The 24,147-nt window shown below is 45.5% G+C and overlaps 1 protein-coding gene across 1 annotated transcript in view; it reads right to left on the bottom strand.

Annotated features, from left to right (window-relative positions):
* LOC120999669 (zinc finger protein 436-like) overlaps positions 1-24,147 on the bottom strand; it is a 1,002,518-nt gene that overhangs the window by 59,700 nt on the left and 918,671 nt on the right. The window contains exons 3-6 of the mRNA XM_040430681.1: positions 20,122-20,289; positions 19,915-20,038; positions 18,570-18,667; positions 18,307-18,364 (exon numbers count right to left, since the gene is read on the bottom strand). Coding sequence (XP_040286615.1) covers positions 18,307-18,364; positions 18,570-18,667; positions 19,915-20,038; positions 20,122-20,289 — 448 coding nt within the window. The remainder of the gene's footprint in view (positions 1-18,306; positions 18,365-18,569; positions 18,668-19,914; positions 20,039-20,121; positions 20,290-24,147) is intronic.

A 24,147-nucleotide genomic window follows, 5' to 3' on the forward strand; every position in this document is an offset into this window, starting at 1 on the left:
ATCATCATAAAAGCATCTTAATACAGTAAACTTACATTCAGTAACAAATGCATTATAATCATACATTAAATACAGAATTAGTATGGTAAGAACAATAACATACGTCATTGGAGACTCCAGTGGCTATTATCCGCTGGGAATTGGCAGATAATGTCCTAATAGATCACATAATTAAACAGACTTTACATGTCTGCTTTGGGTTAACCCCTGATGGCATCAATAGACACTATAAAGATAAACTACGCTGTACATTGGCGGAGTAGGCCGAGGAGACCCAAGGTTCCCACAACTTCTCAAAAGCTTCAAAGGTATCTGCCCGAATCGCTGAGAGTTTTTCATAGAGTAATATCCTATTAACTCTGTCCAAAACTGCCTGGTAACTCAATGTATTTGTTTTCCATTTGAACGCTATATGAATTCTAGCAGCCATTAAAATGTGTTGTGATAGCTTGAATTTGGCGAAAGTTAGCTTAGGAGGTTTATCTAAAGAGTAGGCATAAAGCAGGCGTAGGTTGGTAAGGGGATCCCAGTAATGTGGAGAGCAACTTACCAATTTTTGACCAGAACAGCTGGACATGAGGACAAGTCCACCATATATGATATACTGTACTATCCTCATTACATCCCCTAAAGCATAATGGAGACACATCTGGATATATACGATGCAACCGAAATGGCACTAAGTGAGTTCTATGAAGAACTTTCACAGAGGTCTCTGCTAGTGTGGTCTGCCAGGAAGTCTTGGTCAAAGTCTGAGAGCGTGTGAACCAATCAAGTAGTGGGCAATCTACCTGGATATCCCTATCCCACTCCGCCATGTATGGGAGTCGCACCCCCTCAGGCGAGAGGTCTAGCATGCCATAAAATCTGGACAATAATCCCTGTCTATGCAAAGAGAAATTGACAAATCGTTCAGACATTTGACATTTAAACTGTGATAATAGCAGCAGTTTATCTGCTTTTCATTAAGGTCAATGGCTGAAATCTGATTGGCTGTTGCCCCGCCCCTTTTTTTCCTAATTTTGAACCATAGTCACCCAGTGACAAAAATTTTAAGGTTTCGGAATTATGGCATTTAATGTGTAAAAATGGCAACAGTTTTATTGTTTTCTATTGAAAATCAATGAGTGAAATTTGATTGGTTTTTGGTGGCTCCGCCTACTTTTTCTAACTTTGAAGTGAAAACACCCAATGACTACATTTGTGGTATTTGAGGTCCATGACATCAATAATCTGAGAATGGCAGCATTTTTAGTTTTTCCCATTTAAATCAATCAAATAAATCTGATTGGTTGTTTTTGGCCCCGCTCACTTTTCAGAATTTGAATCCCAGTCCTCCAGTAACCAACGGTGCCAAGTTTGAGGACCCTGCCATTAATAGTCTAAGAGCAGCAGCAGTTTTACATTTTCCCATTTAAACAAATGGCTGAAATTTGATTGGCCGCTGGAGACTCCGCCCACTTTTTATACATTTTAAACCCAGTCACCCAGTCACCCACGGTGCCAAGTTTGGGTACTCTGGCTGCTTGCTGCATCATTTCCTGTCAGCTGACCCGTGACATCATCCCAGGTCCTGGAAGGTGAGAGCTGCAGGAAAGGCTTAGAGACAGGGCCTGGAGGCCAACGGTGTTTGCCGGGGGGAGCGCTGCCCTTTCCCCAGGGGCTAGCGCTTTCTCCTGGTATGGATACCAGGTCTACTGCCATGCGGCGTGCTACATCAGGCGGCCATGATGGACGAACAGGGGTGGAAAGTATCGCAAGAGGCCTGTCACAGGATGCGTCTGTGATGTGGGAAATAGAGGTGGAAGTTGAAAGAGTGCAGACACCGGAAAGTCCGGAGAGCTCGGATGTGATGCTGGAGGACATGGAAGGATCGGGGGTAGTGTCGCAGCCAGGAGGTAAGCGACATGGGACCTTCGTTTTGCAATCGAGCGCTCCAGTAAGGAGCACAGTAAATAGGAGAGGCTCGGAGACCCGGTCCTCTGAAAAGAGCCGAGGTAACATTAGGAAGGGAAGCAGCCTGGACTCATCTTTGGATCGGGCTGGCGTCCATCTGGTAAAGCCTTGCAGCGTGAAAATGCCTGTTGCTGAACAAGTAGTGGGAGCAGGAAAAAAGGTGACTGCTGCTGAGCAAGCGGCTCGGATAGTTATGGCTAGCCCTAAAGTGGCGACAGAGAAATCAGTGGGGAAGGCGCCGGTAAAGGTATCTAAAAATGTGGTACCTGGGGCTGAGGTGTCCGGGGCTGGGGCTGAGGTGCGTGAGTCTGGAGACTGTAAGACTGTATCTTGCCCCGGTGGGTCCGGTATGCCTCGCCCTGGTGTGTCTGGCATATCTCCCCCAGGGGAGGTTGGTGTATCTTGCCCTGATGTGCCCCAGTCCAGAAGTAAGGGGGCCAAGGTGATGCGCAACTGGGGGATGCAAGGCCCCATGGAGACCCCGGACGTTTTGGCCACTAGAGTGGTATATTACCTAAGGTTATATGATGATGTTAAAAGAGACTTAAGGAAAGTCAAACTGGAGCATAAAAAGGTGAAGCTGCAGGAGGGCTCATTGCCTAAACGCAGACAATCTATTTTCTCTGTTAAGTTAGAAAAGTTAGAAGAAAAGATAATGTTTCTAGAAGAGGAAAAACTGGCCATAGAGAAAAACGGTGGCCCCTTCATGGAGAAATTTAATAACAACAAACGGTTTGAAAGCATGTCTGGAACTGAGTCTGGTTCTCCTGGGCTGTCAGGGCCACAGATCAGGAGTGAGGGTAAAATAGAGGTAATAGAGGAATCTGGGGTGGACTCCTTGCCAGCAGGGCAGGGAGAACCTTCCTGGAGCCAGGAAACAGTATCTGGAGAAGAAAGTGGATCTGGTGGAGGGCTGATTCTAAAAAAAATAAAACAGTTGGAATCCCCAATGGGGAAATTTAATTTTTGTAATGAAGAGATTCCTGAAGATGAGACAGTGAAGGAAAAAATTAATAAAAGCAAGATTGTGGAGAGGGAGCTCCTGGTATATGAGCCTCAAAAACCCGCTGCTGGGCCCAGCCTTGCTCCTGTAGTGGAGCTAGGCCATACAGAGCGGGAGAGTTGTTTGGCTGCGGACAAAGTCGTGGTAAGGGCGGACAAGGTAGCTCCTTCTGCAATGGTGGTGCCTGCAAAGGTACCACTGAGGTCTGAAGAGACAATGGCAAAGAAAGGGAAAAAAAGTGATGGAGCCAGTGGTGACTAGGGGTAGAAGTGGGGAGAACCCGGCCAGTCTAGGGGGAGTGAGTGGTGGTTCCCGGGGAAAAAGTGATAAACATGCGGTGAAAAGTGGAGTGGACGATGCAAAAAGAGATGTGAAAGGTAGTATGAAAGAAGGGGTGAATGGAGTCGGTAATGCAGGACCAAGTGAGGATGCAAGTGCGGATGCAAGTGTGGATGCAAGTGGTAATGCAAATGTAAGCGAAAATACGGAAGTGAGTGGAAATGATGTAAGTATGTTGTAGGTGGTGAAAATGTGGATATGGAAGAATATGATGAAAGGATTTTGACTGCTGAGGATATGGAGAAATTGAGAAAAGAGGAGGAGGAGGAAGAAAAGAAGAGACAGGAAAAAAAGGCAAAACGTACTTTTTCTAATATCGTTCAGCAGGGAACAAGGGACTCTTTGCCCACAGGATCTGGCAAGGGTAACTTGCAACGGCGCCTCTTGGGGGCCTTGAAAGAGGGTGCGGAGACCTCCATACAAGTAGAGGGTGAATCGGTTGACCTGTCTTTCTGGACGGAGAGACACAGGCTGAGAGCCTTCCGAGAGCAAAAGGGGGGTGAGACCGTCTGGACTCAACCCACACCCGGGGGGGGGGGGGGGGGGGGGGGGCGACCGTAGGAATGTGGCCCGTCTGTTTTGGAAAGGTAAGGAAGCAACACCTTCCAGGAAGACTGTTGTGGAGCTTTTCCTGCAGATGGGTTTTGAGGCAAAAGACATCTATGCCCTCATCCATCCCTACGGGACCAAGTTCTTTGACGTCAGCTTTGTCCGACCAGAGGGGCTTGAGCTCTTCTGGGCAAGATATGAGCTAATAAAGAGCACCCGGAGTGGCAGGGTTTTGCCGTCCAGGCTATCACCCGCCAGAACAAGGTGAAGAAAGTGACTGTGTTAACTTGTAATGAGTCTCTTTCTAGTGTAGACATAGCGACCTGGCTGAGTCCCTATGGTGAAGTGGGATACCCAGCCAATGTCCTGGACGAGCACACTATTTGGTCGGGGGCCTGGACCTTTAATGTGATGTTGAGGGCCCAGGGAAATTCTGTTACCCATATCCCCTCCTCAGCCTTCATAGGGAGGGATCGGATAATGTTTTTTTAACAGGGGCAGCCAAAGGTCTGTCACAGGTGCGGCGACCCCACACACTTTAGTGCACAGTGTAAGACCCAGTGGTGCGTGAGGTGTGGAGGGAGTGACCATCTTGCCGCAACCTGTCGGAAGATCAGGTGTAACCTGTGTGGAGACCTGGGTCACCCGTTTAGTCGCTGTCCGCTTGCCTTTGCCAACCAGGCTCATGGACAAGCTCAGAACCAGGCAGATACTAGCCGCAAGGCTGGGCCTGCAGTTGGTGAAGAGTCTGCTGCCGGGACTGGGCAGGCTGGTGAGGGTACAAGTGCCGGGGATCCCAGCACTGGAGGAAGCAAAAAGGATTCTGATAAGGTAAAAAAAATTACGGCAGCTAGGGCCAGGCGGCAGGAACAACGCCACAAACAGAGGGAGCAGGAGGCAGCTAATCCCTCAACTGGTACCCTAGTTGAGAATCCGGCCAGTAGTGGCCAAGATGACAGTGATGATGATGGGAACCCCGGAGTTCATCCTGAAGAGGCCGACCTCTCCGCTGTCTCTGTCTACTCAGGTGGGGATAGTGTGGATGAGGAGGACAGTGAATGGTTGGTGAGGAGGAGGAACAAGCAGGGTAAGAAGAGAAACAGCAAGAGAGAGGGCAGGAAGGCCTCTCTTAAGTGGGATCCGTCCATCCCACTCTCCCTTGACCAGATACCAAGGAAGGTTTTGGCTGGTGCCTCTCTTGTGGAGCTCTCCAACCGGTATGGCATCCTAAGCGATACCTCCGAGGCTGGCTTGGCTGAGGGGGAAGCGAGGGATGTAGTGCCGGAGGGTGAGAAGGCCTCCTCGCGGGTTGCCGGGCCCTGCCCTTCAGAGGGGAAACCTTCTGGAAGGGGGGCCAAGTTAGGTCCTGTGGGCAAAGAGAAATGTGATATGGATGTCTCCAAATGCCTGAAAAGGCAGAAAGAAAGTGAGGAGTCAGATGGTTGTGATGGTGAGGGTGGCGGTGGGGTTAAAGGGAATCTGTCACCTGCTTTTACCATTTTAAGCTGTCACCATTGCCATGTTCACTAAAGTACCTTATTTCCAGCAGTCTTCTTCTTACTTTAGTTCGTTTTGTCCTTTTGATAAAAAAAAACTTTTTTATGATATGCTAATGTAGCTCCAAGGTGCCCAGAGGGGCGTTTTTTTCCCTCTCCGGTTCCCAGTGACGCCCCCCTGCAGTGCCCAGCCCGCTTTAATTTGAATCCCAAGGACGCCTCCTGATCCTCAAATAACCTCCCACACCCCGGCAAACGGTTCCGCCCCCTCCCCACGTCATCGTCTACCTTCTAGAAATGCCCCGTCTTCTTCCTGCCGGCGGCCTGCGCCTGCACGATCATCAACCTCCTGAGGGCAACAGCCTCAAAAGTCTCACTGGGCATGCGCCGAGCCCAGTGATGTAATCTGAGCGCTGTTGCCCTGAGGAGGTTGAATGGTAAAAGCAGGAGACAGATTCCCTTTAAGAAGAAAGCTATCTAGTTCAATCACTTATGATGGCGGAACTCACCCCGTTGACGCTAGCAAGCATTAACGTTGCTAGCATTAAGTCAGACGTGGCTCGTTATGTGGCCTCTGATTTTTTCAGCCATCTTGATGGTTGAGACCTGGTTGACTTCCACGGAGTTGATGGAGAAAGCAAAGAGAGAGTGGAGGCATGGTCCATCTTTCTGGTCTCTTGCGGCCGAGCCACGTAGTGGGGTAGCGGTACTTTTTAAAACAGGAAATGCAGGAAAGTAATTGATCAGGTGCCTGATCCTGGATGTGCTCATGAGAGGACAAGAGCTGAGGCTCATTAACATCTATGGTCCACAAACCAAGTGGGAGCGTAAATGTCTTCTCATGAGGATTAAACCTTACCTTTTTTACAGCCGTCAGGTGATCTTTGGTGGAGACTTCAACAATGTGACAAGAGTCTGTGATAGGGGAGGCTCCAAAGTCAGGCTGGATACTGATAGCGTCGTATTGAGTAAGATAGTTGAGGAAGCTAGTCTGGTGGATGCTCACTTAAAGCATAAGCCGTGAATGAGGGACCTTGGCACGAGCGCAGGTCTCGCAGGCTGCCACAAAACCCTCAACCGTCTTACGAAGAGCCGGCCACCAGAATCTCCGAGCAATGAGATCCACTGTGGTTCTACTCCCCGGGTGCCTAGCAAGGACAGTATCGTGGTGCTCTTTAAAAACCTTGTGTCGTAAAGCGAGAGGCACAAACAACCTCCCAGGAGGACAAAGATCAGGAGTCTCTGCCTGGGCTGCCTGAACCTCTGCCTCCAAATCAGGATAAAGAGCAGAGACGTCCACCCCTTCAGCCAAAATGGGACCCGGATCTTCAAAGTTCCCCCCTCCCAGAAAACAACGTGACAGGGCATCAGCCTTCACATTTTTAACCTCAGGGTGGAACATGACAACAAAAATAAACCTAGAAAAGAATAAAGACCATCTGGCCTGTCTCGGGTTCAAACGCTTGGCTGATTCCAAGTAGGCCAGATTCTTATGGTTGGTAAACACGGTAATAGGGTGTCTGGCTCCCTCTAGCCAATGGCACCATTCCTCAAAAGCTAATTTGATGGCCAACAACTCCCTATCTCCCACATCGTAATTTCTCTCTGCGGAGGAGAGTTTCCTTGAGAAAAAGGCACACGGTCGCCATTTGGCAGGAGAGGGACCCTGAGACAAGACTGCACACACACACCCACCTCAGAAGCGTCCACCTCAACAATGAAAGGCAGAGAGACATCAGGTTGTACCAAGATGGGAGCGGAAGCAAAACTCTCTTTGATACTAGAAAAGGCCTTAAGCGCATCTACCGACCACGAGGAAAAAATCTACCCCCTTTTTAGTCATATCAGTGAGTGGCTTAACAACAGAGGAATAAATCAAAATGAACTTCCTGTAATAATTGGCAAAACCCAAAAACCACGTCAGCGCCTTCTGATTCTCAGGAAGCTCCCAATCAAGCACAGCGCGGACCTTCTCAGGGTCCATGCGAAAACCAGAAGCGGAGAGAAGAAAACCCAGAAATTGAATCTCCGGAACCGCAAACACACATTTTTCCAGTTTAGCGTACAATTTATTCTCCCGCAGAATGAGCAAGACCTGACGTAGGTGGTCCCTATAAGTTTTGAAATCAGGAGAAAAAAATCAAAATGTCATCTAGATACACCAGTACAAATTTCCCCATTAAATGATAAAAAATGCTGTTCACAAAATGTTGAAAGACGGCTGGAGCATTCATCAAACCAAAGGGCATAACCAAATTCTCGAAATGGCCCTCAGGGGTATTGAAGGCCGTCTTCCATTCGTCCCCTTCCCTAGCCCTGACTAGGTTGTATGCCCCTCTTAAATCCAACTTAGAAAAAACTTTAGCCCCAACAATCTGGTTAAACAGGTCCGGGATCAGAGGAAGCGGATAAGGGTCACGAATTGTGATACAGTTCAGCTCCCTGAAATCCAGACATGGTCTTAAAGAACCATCTTTTTTCTTAACAAAAAAAAAAACTGCAGCAACAGGTGACTTCGAGGGTCGGATGTGTCCCTTTCTCAGGCTCTCAGAGATATAAGTACGCATAGCGACTCTTTCAGGTTGGGAGAGATTGTATAAACGTGATTTTGGCAGCTTGGCGCCTGGGATGAGATTAATAGGGCAATCGTACTCCCGGTGAGGGGGCAGCTCCTGGACACCACTCTCTGAAAACACATCCGAAAATTCAGAGAGAAAAGATGGTACAGTCTTGGTAGAAAGCTCTGAAAGAGACGCCGTGAGGCAATTTCCTCTGCAAAAGTCACTCCAACCATTTATTTGCCTTGCTTGCCAATCAATGGTGGGGTTATGTTTAGTGAGCCAGGGTAGCCCCAACACTAGAGGAGTAGGTAATCCGCTTAGGACGAAACATGACATATCCTCAACATGAGCATCAGCCACAGTCAAACAGATATTGTGAACTATGCCCTTTAACGATTTTTGAGAAAGTGGAGCGGAATCGATAGCAAAAACAGGTATATCCTTTCCCAAAGTGCACACCTGGAAACCATGTGTTATAGCAAATTGATTATCAATGAGATTGACAGCTGCTCCACTATCTACAAAAATCTCACAATGTTCTTGCTATCTAGTGCCACCCTGGCAGGTAGGACAAAACGGGAACTACAAGCAAACGGCAAACCTTCAATTTCCGCATCAACCTTGCCAATAGTAACAGATGGAAAGTTTTTAGAGGGTTTTTTCTTTTTGTTTCTTTATTACCCTCAGAAAAGTCCCTGAATCTCCTAGAGGGGCAAACATTTGCCAAATGATTTATACCCCCCACAACAGAAACAAACCCTCCTCTGAGAGCTGAATCTTCTACTATCAGAGGCAAGCAAACTCAGCTGCATGGCCTCCTCCTCAAAGGGGATTGAGAGAGACTGAGGCCACTGCGCAGTGAATGAGACCGCGCTACTGTCCTTGGACTGAATATGACTGGAAGGAGTGGTCTCTCCTCTCTCTCTAAGATGCCTGTCAATATGAACAGCTAGAGACATGGCAGACTCCAACGAGGCAGGTCTCTCATGAAAGGCAAATGCATCTTTCAATCCCTCCGAAAGACCATGGCAAAATTGACTTCGGAGTGCAGCATCATTCCAACCTGTATCAGCTGCCCATCTCTGAAATTCTGAACAATATATCTCTGCGGACTGTTTACCCTGGCATAAAAGACACAGTTTAGATTCAGCCAGAGCAATACGATCTGGGTCATAATATATCTGCCCCAGGGCTACAAGAAATTCATCCACTGATCGGAGGGGCCGTGCCCCCACCAGCAGCGATAAGGCCCAAGACTGAGCATTATCCCTGAGCAGCGAGATGATGATCCCCACCCTCTGCTCCTCATCACCAGAGGAATGGGGAAGTAGGCGAAAATGGAGTTTGCAAGCCTCTCTAAAACGAACAAAATTCTCACTACCCCCAGAGAACGTATCCGGAAGCAAGATCTTAGGCTCGGAACAAACTCCATGAACACAAGCAGAACCGGTCACCTGAAACTGAGACACAGTTTTACGGAGATCTGCTACCTCCAGTGAAAGACCCTGCATGCGGTCAATCAAGGCTGAAACCGGATCCATGCTTAAGACGGTATTGGCGGTTTATAATGTCACGGATGGTGTTGCAGAAAACTGGAAGTTATAAATAAACATCCAACTGACTTGATCCCAAACTAAGGAACATCTGGGTGAGCCCTATAAAACCCCTAGAGCTCTCCCTGACTGCTATGCCCATGCAAAGATCTTTATGATAGAGGATTGCATGCCCTCGTACCTAGACTGTGTGACACCTGAAAACCCTATAATAGTGAGGGGACATGACCACCGGCTCCCTGCACTTAATACAGAGGGAGTCAGGGCCACCTAGAATCAAGCCAGCACGGAAACACAAATAAAGAAAAAAGACTTATCTGAGGAACCAGCAGTTGCAGCATCTTGCAGTGAACACAATCCAGGAAGTAGTATAAACCGCAAAGTGAGGCAGTATGGGAGGGAATATAAAGGGAGGCAATCAGTGTAAATAGATGACAGCTGGGAGAAGGAAAAGAGATGACAAAGTGAAACCCAAACAAAGAACATCATGCAAGAGGTACAGAAGAACGTCTGCCAGAGCTTCTCAGAGAGCTGGCGGTGACACAGGGTCCTCAAACTTGGCACAGTTGGTCACTGGAGGACTGGGATTAAAATTCTGAAAAGTGTCAAAAACAACAATCAGATTTATTTGATTGATTTAACCTGATTAGGACATAGGGCATACAGGTACGCCCTGATGTCCCGGTACTTAAAGACACAGGGCATACCTGTACATCCTATGTATTTCCGATCACCGCCGCTCGGCGGGCGGTGATCGAAACCCGGTGCCTGCTCAAATCACTGAGCAGGCACCTTGGGTAAATGTCAGCGATCAATTCAGACCTGCGGTTTGCGGCTTTTACATGTTGGCGGCGGCGGGCAGCGGTGCCATAGGGTCCCCGAGGGGCTGTAGGGGGGACCAGATGGCATGGAAGGCAGCGCGATGATTTACTTCAAAACTTCTAAGCCTTGTAACGTCTCCCAAAAATAAAATGTCATTCCCAAAATGATCCTAACATGAAGTAGACATATGGGGGAATTAAAGTAATAACTATTTTTGTAGGTATTACTATGTATTATAGAAGTAGAGAAATTGAAACTTGAAAAAATTTGCAAATTTTTCAAAATTTGGGGCAAATTTGGTATTTTTTTTATAAATAAAAATGAATTTTTTGGACTCCATTTTACCAGTATCATGAAGTACAATATGTGACGAAAAAACTATCTCAGAATGGCCTGGATAAGTCAAAGGGTTTTAAAGTTATTACCACATAAAGTGACACTGGTCAGATTTGCAAATAATGGCCTGGTCTTTAAAGGGTTTCTGTCACCCCATTAAACCGTTTTTTTTTTTTTCTTTAATAATAATCCCTATAGTGCGATCTCATGATACATAATCAAATTAATAATTTTGGTTCAGTAGATTTTGCTAAAAAACGATTTTTAAAATATGCTAATTACCTTGCTACCAGCAAGTAGGGCGGCTACTTGCTGGTAGCAGCCGCATCCTCCGATGGTAATGACGCCCCCTCGGCATGCTGATTGACAGGGCCAGGGAAAGGAATCCTTCTCTGCTGGCGCTGTTAGAATTTGAAATCTCGCGCCTGCGCCGTACCTGGCTTCAATCGGCGCAGGCGCACTGAGAGGCGGCCGCTCGCTCGACCGCTCCATCCTCAATGCGCCTGCGTCGATGACGTCATCGCATACACCCGGAAGAGAAGACGCCGGATTTCACAGGTCATTTTTTACAGAATTTGATTTCAAACTCCTTACCACACATTTGGGCCCCTAGAATGCCAGGGCAGTATAACTACCCCACAAGTGACCCCATTTTGGAAAGAAGAGACCCCAAGGTATTCGCTGATGGGCATAGTGAGTTCATGGAAGTTTTTATTTTTTGTCACAAGTTAGTGGAATATGAGACTTTGTATGAAAAAAAAAAAAATCAGCATTTTCCACTAACTTGTGACAAAAAATAAAAAATTCTAGGAACTCGCCATGCCCCTCACGGAATACCTTGGGGTGTCTCCTTTCCAAAATGGGGTCACTTGTGGGGTAGTTATACTGCCCTGGCATTTTCCAGGGGCCCTAATGTGTGGTAAGTAGGTAAATGACCTGTGAAATCCTAAAGGTGCTCTTTGGAATATGGGCCCCTTTGCCCACCTAGGCTGCAAAAAAGTGTCACACATGTGGTATTGCCGTATTCAGGAGAAGTTGGGGAATGTGTTTTGGGGTGTCTTTTTACATATACCCATGCTGGGTGAGAGAAATATCTTGGCAAAAGACAACTTTTCCCATTTTTTTTATACAAAGTTGGCATTTGACCAAGATATTTCTCTCACCCAGCATGGGTATATGTAAAATGACACCCCAAAACACATTCCCCAACTTCTCCTGAGTACGGCGATACCAGATGTGTGACACTTTTTTGCAGCCTAGATGCGCAAAGGTGCCCAAATTCCTTTTAGGAGGGCATTTTTAGACATTTGGATACCAGACTTCTTCTCACGCTTTGGGGCCCCTAGAATGCCAGGGCAGTATAAATACCCCACATGTGACCCCATTTTGGAAAGAAGACACCCCAAGGTATTCAATGAGGGGCATGGCGAGTTCATAGAAATTTTTTTTTTTTGGCACAAGTTAGCGGAAATTGATATTTTTAATTTTTTTCTCACAAAGTCTCCCGTTCCGCTAACTTGGGACAAAAATTTCAATCTTTCATGGACTCAATATGCCCCTCACGGAATACCTGGGGGTGTCTTCTTTCCGAAATGGGGTCACATGTGGGGTATTTATACTGCCCTGGCATTCTAGGGGCCCTAAAGCGTGAGAAGAAGTCTGGAATATAAATGTCTAAACATTTTTACGCATTTGGATTCCGTGAGGGGTATGGTGAGTTCATGTGAGATTTTATTTTTTGACACAAGTTAGTGGAATAAGAGACTTTGTAAGAAAAAAAAAAAAAAATTCCGCTAACTTGGGCCAAAAAAATGTCTGAATGGAGCCTTACAGGGGGGTGATCAATGACAGGGGGGGTGATCAATGACAGGGGGGGTGATCAATGACAGGGGGGTGATCAATGACAGGGGGGTGATCAGGGAGTCTATATGGGGTGATCACCACAGTCATTGATCACGCCCCTGTAAGGCTTCATTCAGACGTCCGGATGCGTTTTGCGGATCCGATCCATCTATCAGTGCATCCGTAAAAATCATGCGGACATCTGAATGGAGCTTTACAGGGGGTTGATCAATGACAGGGGTGTAATCAATGACAGGGGGGTGATCAATGACAGGGGGGTGATCAATGACAGGGGGGTGATCAATGACAGGGGGGTGATCAATGACAGGGGGGTGATCAATGACAGGGGGGTGATCAGGGAGTCTATATGGGGTGATAACCACAGTCATTGATCACGCCCGTGTAAGGCTTCATTCAGACGTCCGTATGCGTTTTGCGGATCCGATCCATCTATCAGTGGATCCGTAAAAATCATGCGGACATCTGAATGGAGCTTTACAGGGGGGTAATCAATGACAGGGGGGTGATCAGGGAGTCTATATGGGGTGATCACCACAGTCATTGATCATGCCCCTGTAAGGCTTCATTCAGACGTCCGTATGCGTTTTGCGGATCCGATCCATCTATCAGTGCATCCGTAAAAATCATGCGGACGTCTGAATGGAGTTTTACAGGGGGGTGATCAATGACAGGGGTGTAATCAATGACAGGGGGGTGATCAATGACAGGGGGGTGATCAGGGAGTCTATATGGGGTGATAACCACAGTCATTGATCACGCCCGTGTAAGGCTTCATTCAGACGTCCGTATGCGTTTTGCGGATCCGATCCATCTATCAGTGGATCCGTAAAAATCATGCGGACATCTGAATGGAGCTTTACAGGGGGGTAATCAATGACAGGGGGGGTGATCAGGGAGTCTATATGGGGTGATCACCACAATCATTGATCATGCCCCTGTAAGGCTTCATTCAGACATCCGGATGCGTTTTGCGGATCCGATCCATCTATCAGTGCATCCGTAAAAATCATGCGGACGTCTGAATGGAGCTTTACAGGGGGGTGATCAATGACAGGGGGGTGATCAGGGAGTCTATATGGGGTGATCAGGGGTGATCAGGGGCTAATAAGGGGTTAATAAGTGACGGGGGGGGGGGGGTGTAGTGTAGTGTAGTGGTGCTTGGTGGGACTTTACTGAGCTACCTGTGTCCTCTGGTGGTCGATCCAAACAAAGGGGACCACCAGAGGACCAGGTAGCAGGTATATTAGACGCTGTTATCAAAACAGCGTCTAATATACCTGTTAGGGGTTAAAAAAATCACATCTCCAGCCTGCCAGCGAACGATCGCCGCTGGCAGGCTGGAGATCAACTCTCTTACCTTCCGTTCCTGTGAGCGCGCGCGCCTGTGTGCGCGCGTTCACAGGAAATCTCGCGTCTCGCGAGATGACGCATATATGCGTGACTGTGCGCAGCGCTGCCACCTCCGGAACGCGATCCTGCGTTAGGCGGTCCGGAGGTGGTTAAGGTGAAAATGATCCCGGTCCCTAAGGGGTTAAATGGGAAAAACTAAAAATGCTGCCAATCTCACATTATTGATGTCATGGACCTTCAAATATCACAAATGTGGTCATTGGGTGTTTCCACTTCAAAGTTAGAAAAAGTGGGCGGAGCCAACAACAACCAATCAAATTTCACTCATTGATTTTCAATAGAAAACAATAAAACTGCTGCTATTTTTACACGTTAAACGCCATAATTCCCAAACCTTAAAGTGTTAGTCACTGGGTGACTGTGGTTCACAATTAGGAAAAAAAGGGGCGGGGCAACAACAGCCAATCAGATTTCAGCCATTGACTTTAATGAAAAGCAGATAATCTGCTGCTATTATCACAGTTTTAATGCCAAGTGTCCCAAACTTAGCACAATTACTCACTGGGTGACTGCGGTCAAAATTTAGGGAAAGTGGGTGGAGCCTAAAACAGCCAATCAGATTTCACCTATTGACTTAAATGTAAAACTTTCAAATACTACCATTCTCACAGTTTTAAAGCCAGAGGCCCCAATCTTGGCACAGACCATGACCGGGCTAAAAATTCTGAAAACTGGGCGGAGCTTAACCGCCTCACGTCCGCCCATAGGATATAAACGTCCTATGGGTGGACGTCTATTTCTGACAGCACGTTTTAAAACGTCCTGTCAGAAATAGCAGCTGCACGCTAATCGTGCAGCTGCTGATCGGGTTGCCCGCTGTCAGTGACAGCAGGGCAACCCTAAGACAAGGCAGGGACAGTGCCCAGGTGTCCCTGCCTTCACGATCGCTGCAGACACAGCGCTCACCGAGCGCTGTGTCTGCAGAGCAGGAAGCGCTGTGCGCTTCCTGTTCCGGCCCGGCGGTCATGTGACCGCCGGGACCGGAGAGTGCAGGGGCTGTGTGAGGTCTCTCAGAGACCTCGATCAGCCCTGCTGTGAGGCTGTACAGCGCAGGATTGCTGTTGTACAGCCTCTATAGGGGTGCATTTGTCCTGTAACTGGGGCTACTATGTCAGCCCCAGTTACAGGAGAAATCAACTGTGAAAAAAAAAAGAAAAAGTGAAGTAAATGTCCCCCAGAGGTCTTGTATGAGGGTTGAAAAAATAAAATAAAATAAAGTTTCACATGTAAAAAAAAAAAAAAGTTCCCAAGTTAGGAATAAAAAAAAAAAAATTAAAATAGAAAAAATAAAGTAAAATAGACATATTTAGTATTGCCGCGTCCGTAAAAACCAGCTCTATAAAAATATCACATGACCTAACCCCTCGGATGAACACCGTAAAAAATAAATAAAAAAACTGTGTCAAAACAAGCAATTTTTGTCACCTTGCATCACAAAAGGTGCAACACCAAGTGATCAAAAACGCGTATGTCCCACAAAATGGTACCAATAAAACCGTCACCTCATCCCGCAAAAAATGAGCCCCTACATAAGAAAATCTCTCAAAAAATAAAAAAACTATAGCTCTTAGAACATGGAGACACTAAAACATAATTTTTTTGGTTTCAAAAATGCTATTATTGTGTTAAAGTGAAACAAATAAAAAAAAGTATACATATTAGGTATTGCCGCGTCCGTAAAAACCAGCTCTATGAAAATAACACATGACCTAACCCCTCGGATGAACACCGTAAAAAAAAAAAAAAAAAAAACTGTGTCAAAACAAGCAATTTTTGTCACCTTGCATCACAAAAGGTGCAACACCAAGTGATCAAAAACGCGTATGTCCCACAAAATGGTACCAATAAAACCGTCACCTCATCCCGCAAAAAATGAGCCCCTACATAAGAAAATCTCTCAAAAAATAAAAAAACTATAGCTCTCAGAACATGGACACATTAAAACATAATTTTTTGGTTTCAAAAATGCTATTATTGTGTAAAACTTTAATAAATGAGAAAAAGTATACATATTAGGTATCGCTACGTCCGTAACAATCTGCTCTATAAAAATGTCACTTGACTGAACCCCTAAGGTGAACGCTGTAAAAATAAATAAATAGAAACTGTGCTAAAACAACCAATTTTTTGGTCACCTTGCCCCATAAAGTGTTATATTGAATGATCAAAAAATCATATGTACCCAAAAATAGTACTAATAAAACTGGCACCTTATCCCCTAGTTTCCAAAATGGGGTCACTTCTTGGGAGTTTCTACTGTAAGGGTGCATCAGGGGGCTTCAAATGGGACATGGCATCTAAAAACCATGTGGAGTTCCTTTCCTTCTGCGCCCTGCCGTGTGCCCATACAGCAGTTTACGACCACATGTGGGGTGTTTCTGTAAACCGCAGAATCTGGGTAATAAATATTGAGTTTTGTTTGGCTGTTAACCATCGATGTGTTAGAGAAAAAAATTGATTAAAATGGAAAATCTGCCAAAAAAGTGAAATTTAAAAATTTGATCTCCATTTTCCTTTAATTCTTGTGGAACGCCTAAAGGGTTAACAAAGTTTGTAAAATCGGTTTTGAATACCTTGAGGGGTGTAGTTTCTACAATGGGGTCATTTATGGGGGTATCCACTATGTAGGCCCCACAAAGTGACTTCAGACCTGAACTGGTCCTTATAAAGTGGGTTTTGGCAATTTTCTTAAAAATTTGAAGAATTGCTTCTAAACTTCTAAGCCTTCTAACGTCCTAAAAAAATAAAATGACATTTCCAAAATGATGCCAACATAAAGTAGACATATGGGGAATGTTAAATAATAAATATTTTATGAGGTATCACTTTCTGTTTTAAAAGCAGAGAAATTGAAATTTAGAAAATTGCGATTTTTTTTACATTTTTGGGTAAATTTGGGATTTTTTCATAAATAAAGGTGAAATATTTTGACTCAAATTTATGACTATCATGAAGTACAATGTGTCACGAGAAAACAATCTCTGAATGACTTGGATAAATAAAGGCGTTCCAAAGTTATTACCACATAAAGTGAGATATGTCCGTTTTGCAAAATTTGGCCTGGTCAGGAAGGGGGCAAAGGGCCCAGATGGGAAGTGGTTAAAACAGCCAATCAAATATTACCTAGTGCTATTCAATGGGAATATTTAAATTGCTGCCATTCTTACACTGTTAATGGCAGGGTCTTCAAACTTGGTACATTCGGTTACTGGGTGAAGGGAATTCAAATTTTAAAAGTGGGCGGAGCCACAAACAACCAATCAGATTTTCCCTATTGACTTCAATTAGAAAATTTTAAAAGCTGTTATTCTTACAATATGAAAGCCAAAGTCCCCAAACTGGCACCATGGGTCACTGGGTGAGTGTGGTTAGAATTTAGGAAAAGTGGGTGGAGCCTTTAACAGCCAATCACATTTCAGCTATTTGTTTTATATGGGAAAATTTAAATTACTGCCGCTCTTTGACGGTTAATGGCAGGGTCCTCAAATTTGGGTGACTTGGGTTTAAATTGAAAAAAGTGGGTGGAGCCACAAACAGCCAATCAGATTTCAAGCCAATATCCTGTGGTTTCTTCCGAAACGACACCATCTAGTTTTTCTTATTATCGTTAGATGCATCCACTTTTCCACTCAGGACTAGGCCCTGATCTAACTGAATGTTTACATCCTGCACCGCTGGTCTCTCCTGTGAGGCGGGCACCTGTCTGTGAGGGAACATGGCCCTCTATGTAGAACTCTGACTCGAGAAGGACTTTTGCACACAATAGTGTTGTGCCTATAGCAGCAAAACTCCTAAAAGTGAGCCTTCTGAATTAATTGTTGCGTTTTCATGTGATGGTGACAGCTCATCCCCTCCCCCTCCCTGCGCAGTGATCTATGCACAGGTCACATCTCCACATCACCTTTACATAGAAGTCAATGTGTCTGTTTCCTATGTTCATGTGGCTGCTGTAGAGCAAATCTCTGAACTACTCTTGACAAAAGAGAGCAGCAGCTCCAGCAAGATGGCTGTCCATTAATTATAGGCAAAACATTAATATACAGATAAGAAAACAGTGAATGTATCAGTATTTGGTTTCAGTGTGGAAAAAATACATACAAAATACAATATATATTACCTTTGAAGGTACCCAGAAAGTAAGTCATATGCAAAGCACCCTTGGATTTATTTCTCCCAAGCATCATGGACATCACAATCACGCTCCACTCATTAGCTACTTCTCCTCTTGTCTGCTCACCTCCAATATGGATCCCACTAAATCTGGTTATGAACTTACATCTGTGTCTGTTAATTCTCTCCGGTTTACCATTGCACCAAACAATTAGGAGGCCATCCGAGTGAACTCGAGGGCTGCTTTAAACTCTCCCTAAAAAGGACACTCTGACAGCAGTCAAACAAGATTTATGAAAGGCTCTTACCATTCACAGACGCTGATACAGGTTTTTCAAGTCCACTCGTCGTTCCATCTGAACTTTCCTGCAAAGATTCAATGTTAAAGACATGAGAAAAAAGAAAAAGGAACCCGCGTTTATCTTAAATCCAGGTGAAGATCAAACACCCCTAGAAGACATGAACCAGTCTTCCCTTGAGAAGAAGGATCTCCCCGAGTGGGCTCCATCTGCTGCTGGGGGAGGTCAGTAGAAATCCATAGAGGATTTGTAGAAACCTCAGCTTCACCTACCTGATGATTCAGTGGGATTTTCTGCTTTTCCTCTGGACAGTCCTGGGAATAGAGAGGACTGGGACATCTCTGTGGTGGATTTCTCTTAGTGGATCCATCTATCGAAAAACACAATATAATGTCTACATTTAAGGATGTGATGATGGGTAAATCTACTGTCAAGCTGGTGACCCGTGAACGCTGACTTCCTCCTGTTCCCAGAAGGCCAGAACGCTTACCAGATTCCCCACTCCTATGTTTTGTCAGTCCAAGCTGCTCTGTCCATTCCACACTTTGCCTGTAGTGCCTCTGTCTGCCCGGAGAGTGTGAGCTTCCTCCGGTTCTTTAAAGGGGTTCTCCAGGAATTAGTAAAATGAAAATACGTAACTATTACTTTATAATAAATCTATTCCCAAATACCTTTAATTAGTTATAATGGCTCGTTTTCTCTGGGGAGCAATAATTAGGAGAAATAAAATAGCTGCCGTCCTATTAGTACACACAAAACCTGTCCTAATCACACAGGAGGACAAGTTACTTCAAAGCACTGAGGTAAAGAGCTGCCTCATCCTCCTCTTTGCTCTGCTTGTCAGGGATTCTGGTCCTGAATACAGTTTAATATGATCTGCAGCTGAATCTCTGTAGGAATGGAGTTCATGAGGAGACATGAAGTACAGAGAGGAGGTGGGGATGTGGCTGTGTCCTGCTAGGTGATTTAGGACAGCAGCCATTTTATTTCTCCTAATGACTGCTCCCCAGACAAAACGAGCCATTATAACTAATGAAAGATATTTGGGAATAGATTTATAATAAAGTAATATTTATGTATTTTCTTAAATCCCGGAGAACCCCTTTAAGGGCCAGCATGTGTTCGTCCTAATCTGTCCAGCCTATTGTTAGCCCGGGTTATTTCAGGAAAGGTGCCTGAGCATTAGGTACTAGTTGCTAGTTTCCTATGAGGGTGAACCATTCCTCTGCTCATTTGTCATTTATTGATTTTATTCATGTTAACAGGATTTAACACTTTGCTGCCTGACCTTTGAACAGTTTACTGGATTGCACAAACGCTGCCTGCCCCGACGTTGGCTTGTTTCCTGCTTATGCTTCTGTCTGATCCTTTGGTGCTCTTGATACCTCTGGATGAGCAGCCACTGAACAAAAACTGCTCCAAGAGGAGATGGCCTGGTGGTTCCCTCACAGTCCAAATGAATTAAAGTGTGAAAAGCAGGGGGTCCACTTATATAACTCTCTTTGGAGTAGCCCGAAGCCAAATCTGTTCAATGGCACAGTGGATCTACAGCCACTTCTGTAACGCTAACTCTCAAAACTGTTCTCTCCTCTACAGTCATGGAAGGTCTCCTCTTACCCGGTGATGTGAGGGGCTGGTGATTCTCCATCATGATGTCCGTGTACAGATCCTTGTGTTCTTCTAAATACTCCCACTCCTCCATGGAGAAATAGACAGCGACATCCTGACACCTTATAGGAACCTGACAACACAAGGACACAGTCATTACCAGACCCCTCCCTTGGCGTTATTGTATAATGTCCCAGCATTCCCAGCAGCGCTCACCTCTCCGCTCAGCAGCTCAGTGATCCTGGTGGTAAGTTCTAGGATCTTCTGCTCATGTATCAGGGAATGAGGTGTAGGCTCGGTGATGGGGTTCTGGGTCCTGCTCCGTCCTCCCAACACACGGGGTGTCACACACTCACCAGACGACTTCTTCACTACTGTGTAATCCTGTGTACGGGGAGACGCCGATCACTACAGAGATTCTAAGAATCCTTCACCTTTCCAGTCATTTCCCTGTTTTATTACTAGAGATAAGAGTGATGTCATGTGAGACTCTCACCTCTCCAGTTATCAAGGAGATGATCTCCAGGGTGAGGTCTAATATCCTCGCAGCCATGTGGTCTCTCTCCTTCTCCATCCTTGGTGGGTCATTGATGGAAAGGACCATTGTCTTTAAACAAAAAAAGAGTCCTGCACCTAAGAAACCGGTGGGAATCAAGGATTGAGAGAAAAGTCACATTTGGATTAAAGTGGATCATTTCCTCTGACGGGAACAGAAATACACAAAACACAACACTGATGTGAACAAGCCCTTAAGTAACACTGTGCTGTAAGGGTATTTTACTTACTTTAGTATTGATTGGTTCTGACCCCTTTAATTATTGTATCACCTTCTATATTCTTTATAATCTAGTGAGTTATGGATAGTCAGATAACAAATACAAACTCCCCACTGAGCTGTGAAGGTCACATTCCAGAGTGGTTAACTCATTGGACGTCAGTACTCCACACTGGACGTCTTTAGGAGGTGGGGCTAAAAGGTACAAAGCTTTGTGCACAAAGGTAAAAAATGGAGCTCCACTGAGAACATCATCCAGGTACCATGTTGTAGGTCAATATCTGTTTATTGTATCCCCATGAGGGCCCCCCTCCAGGTCAGGTGATTGATGATTATTTACCTTTCTTTATTCTTTTATTTGCCTGTTTTTCCATATATATATACACTGCTCAAAAAAATAAAGGGAACACAAAAATAACACATCCTACATCTGAGTTACTTAAATATTCTTCTGAAATACTTTGTTCTTTACATAGTTGAATGTGCTGACAACAAAATCACACAAAAATAAAAAAATGGAAATCAAATTTTTCAACCCATTGAGGTCTGGATTTGGAGTCACACTCAAAATTAAAGTGGAAAAACACACTACAGGCTGATCCAACTTTTATGTAATGTCCTTAAAACAAGTCAACATGAGGCTCAGTAGTGTGTGTGGCCTCCACGTGCCTGTATGACCTCCCTACAACGCCTGTGCATGCTCCTGATGAGGTGGCGGACGGTCTCCTGAGAGATCTCCTCCCAGACCTGGACTAAAGCATCTGCCAACTCCTGGACAGTCTGTGGTGCAACGTGACGTTGGTGGATAGAGCGAGACATGATGTCCCAGATGTGCTCAATTGGATTCAGGTCTGGGGAACGGGCGGGCCAGTCCATAGCATCAATGCCTTCGTCTTGCAGGAACTGCTGACACACTCCAGCCACATAAGGTCTAGCATTGTCTTGCATTAGAAGGAACCCAGGGCCAACCGCACCAGCATATGGTCTCACAAGGGGTCTGAGGATCTCATCTCGGTACCTAATGGCAGTCAGGCTACCTCTGGCGAGCACATGGAGGGCTGTGTGCCCCTCCAAAGAAATGCCACCCCACACCATTACTGACCCAATGCCAAACCGGTCATGCTGGAGGATGTTGCAGGCAGCAGAACGTTCTCCACGGCGTCTACAGACTGTCACGTCTGTCACATGTGCTCAGTGTAAACCTGCTTTCATCTGTGAAGAGCACAGGGCGCCAGTGGCGAATTTGCCAATCTTGGTGTTCTCTGGCAAATGCCAAACGTCCTGCACGGTGTTGGGCTGTAAGCACAACCCCCACCTGTGGATGTCGGGCCCTCATATCACCCTCATGGAGTCTGTTTCTGACCATTTGAGCATACACATGCACATTTGTGGCCTGCTGGAGGTCATTTTGCAGGACTCTGGCAGTGCTCCTCCTGTTCCTCCTTGCACAAAGGCGGAGGTAGCGGTCCTGCTGCTGGGTTGTTGACCTCCTACGGCCTCCTCCACGTCTCCTGATGTACTGGCCTGTCTCCTGGTAGCGCCTCCATGCTCTAGACACTACGCTGACAGACACAGTAAACCTTCTTGCCACAGCTCGCATTGATGTGCCATTCTGGATAAGATGCACTACCTGAGCCACTTGTGTGGGTTGTAGACTCCGTCTCATGCTACCACTAGAGTGAAAGCACCACCAGCATTCAAAAGTGACCAAAACAGCCAGGAAGCATAGGAACTGAGAAGTGGTCTGTGGTCACCACCTGCAGAACCACTCCTTTATTGGGGGTGTCTTGCTAATTGCCTATAATTTCCACCTGTTGTCTATCCCATTTGCACAACAGCATGTGAAATTGATTGTCACTCAGTGTTGCTTCCTAAGTGGACAGTTTGATTTCACAGAAGTGTGATTGACTTGGAGTTACATTGTGTTGTTTAGAGAGGACCTTTCACCAGAATAAAACATCTAAACTAACTATACAGACATGTAGAGCGGCGCCCAGGGATCTCCCTGCACTTACTGTTATACCTGGGCGCCGCTCCGTTCTCCGGTTATAGCCTCCGGTATCTTCATAGTTAGGCTCCACCCAGGGGAACCTGACAGCGTCTCTTTCTCCTATGCTGTAGCGCTGGCCAATCGCAGCGCTCAGCTCATAGCCTGAGAGAAAAAAAAAACTCTCAGGCTATGAGCTGAGCGCGGCGATTGGCCAGGTAGTCCCCTGAAATGGTCTTCCAACAGTCTTGAAGGAGTTCCCAGAGATGCTTAGCACTTGTTGGCCCTTTTGCCTTCACTCTGCGGTCCAGCTCACCCCAAACCATCTTGATTGGGTTCAGGTGCGGTGACTGTAGAGGCCAGGTCATCTGGCGCAGCACCCCATCACTCTCCTTCATGGTCAAATAGCCCTTAATTTCAAAGTTTTCCCAATTTTTCGGCTGACTGACTGACCTTCATTTCTTAAAGTAATGATGGCCACTCGTTTTTCTTTACTTAGCTGCTTTTTTCTTGCCATAATACAAATTCTAACAGTCTATTCAGTAGGACTATCAGCTGTGTATCCACCTGACTTCTCCTCAACGCAACTGATGGTCCCAACCCCATTTATAAGGCAAGAAATCCCACTTATTAAACCTGACAGGGCACACCTGTGAAGTGAAGACCATTTCAGGGGACTACCTCTTGAAGCTCATTAAGAGAATGCCAAGAGTGTGCAAAGCAGTAATCAAAGCAAAAGGTGGCTACTTTGAAGAACCTAGAATATGACATATTTTCAGTTGTTTCACACTTGTTTGTTATGTATATAATTCCACATGTGTTAATTCATAGTTTTGATGCCTTCATAGTCATGAAAATAAAGAAAACTTTTGAATGAGAAGGTGTGTCCAAACTTTTGGTCTGTACTGTATATTCACACTTTGTAAATATTTTTTGTCACTTAGCCTGTGTAGCCCGTCTATTGATTCTCAAATTTACATTAAAACAAACACAATGGTGGACATTAATCACTAGTGGCATCCCCATAAGCTGGTCTTGATACCCCTGTGCTGGAGTAACATGCACCTACTTTATTAAGAGGCAGATGCTCGGGACTAACGTAGACTTCAGCTATAACCTACAGCAGATTCCGGTATAAGTTATATAGTAAATCTGGCAGACTGTGAGACTCCGCCCCTCTGCTAAGTCCCACCCCTTTTGTTGTCACTTCAGAAATGTGGAGAGAAGCTCAAAAAGTAGCAAATTATGGCACAAATACGGCGCTCATAACATCTACAAGTTCTTAATGGCACAATATTGGCGTGAACACATTAATAGATGCCCCCTAATAATTTATAGCTTACATTATTATGGACATGGTGATATTACTTTGTATTTATTTATTTTTTTTAGACAACAACCAGTTTTTGAAGGACAAAATGTTTTTTTTTTATATATATATATATATTTTATTTAGCATTTTCTTTAGTCCCTTTTAGGG

Source organism: Bufo bufo, chromosome 4 (assembly GCF_905171765.1).
Source record: "Bufo bufo chromosome 4, aBufBuf1.1, whole genome shotgun sequence".
In the NCBI taxonomy this organism is placed as follows: domain Eukaryota; kingdom Metazoa; phylum Chordata; class Amphibia; order Anura; family Bufonidae; genus Bufo; species Bufo bufo.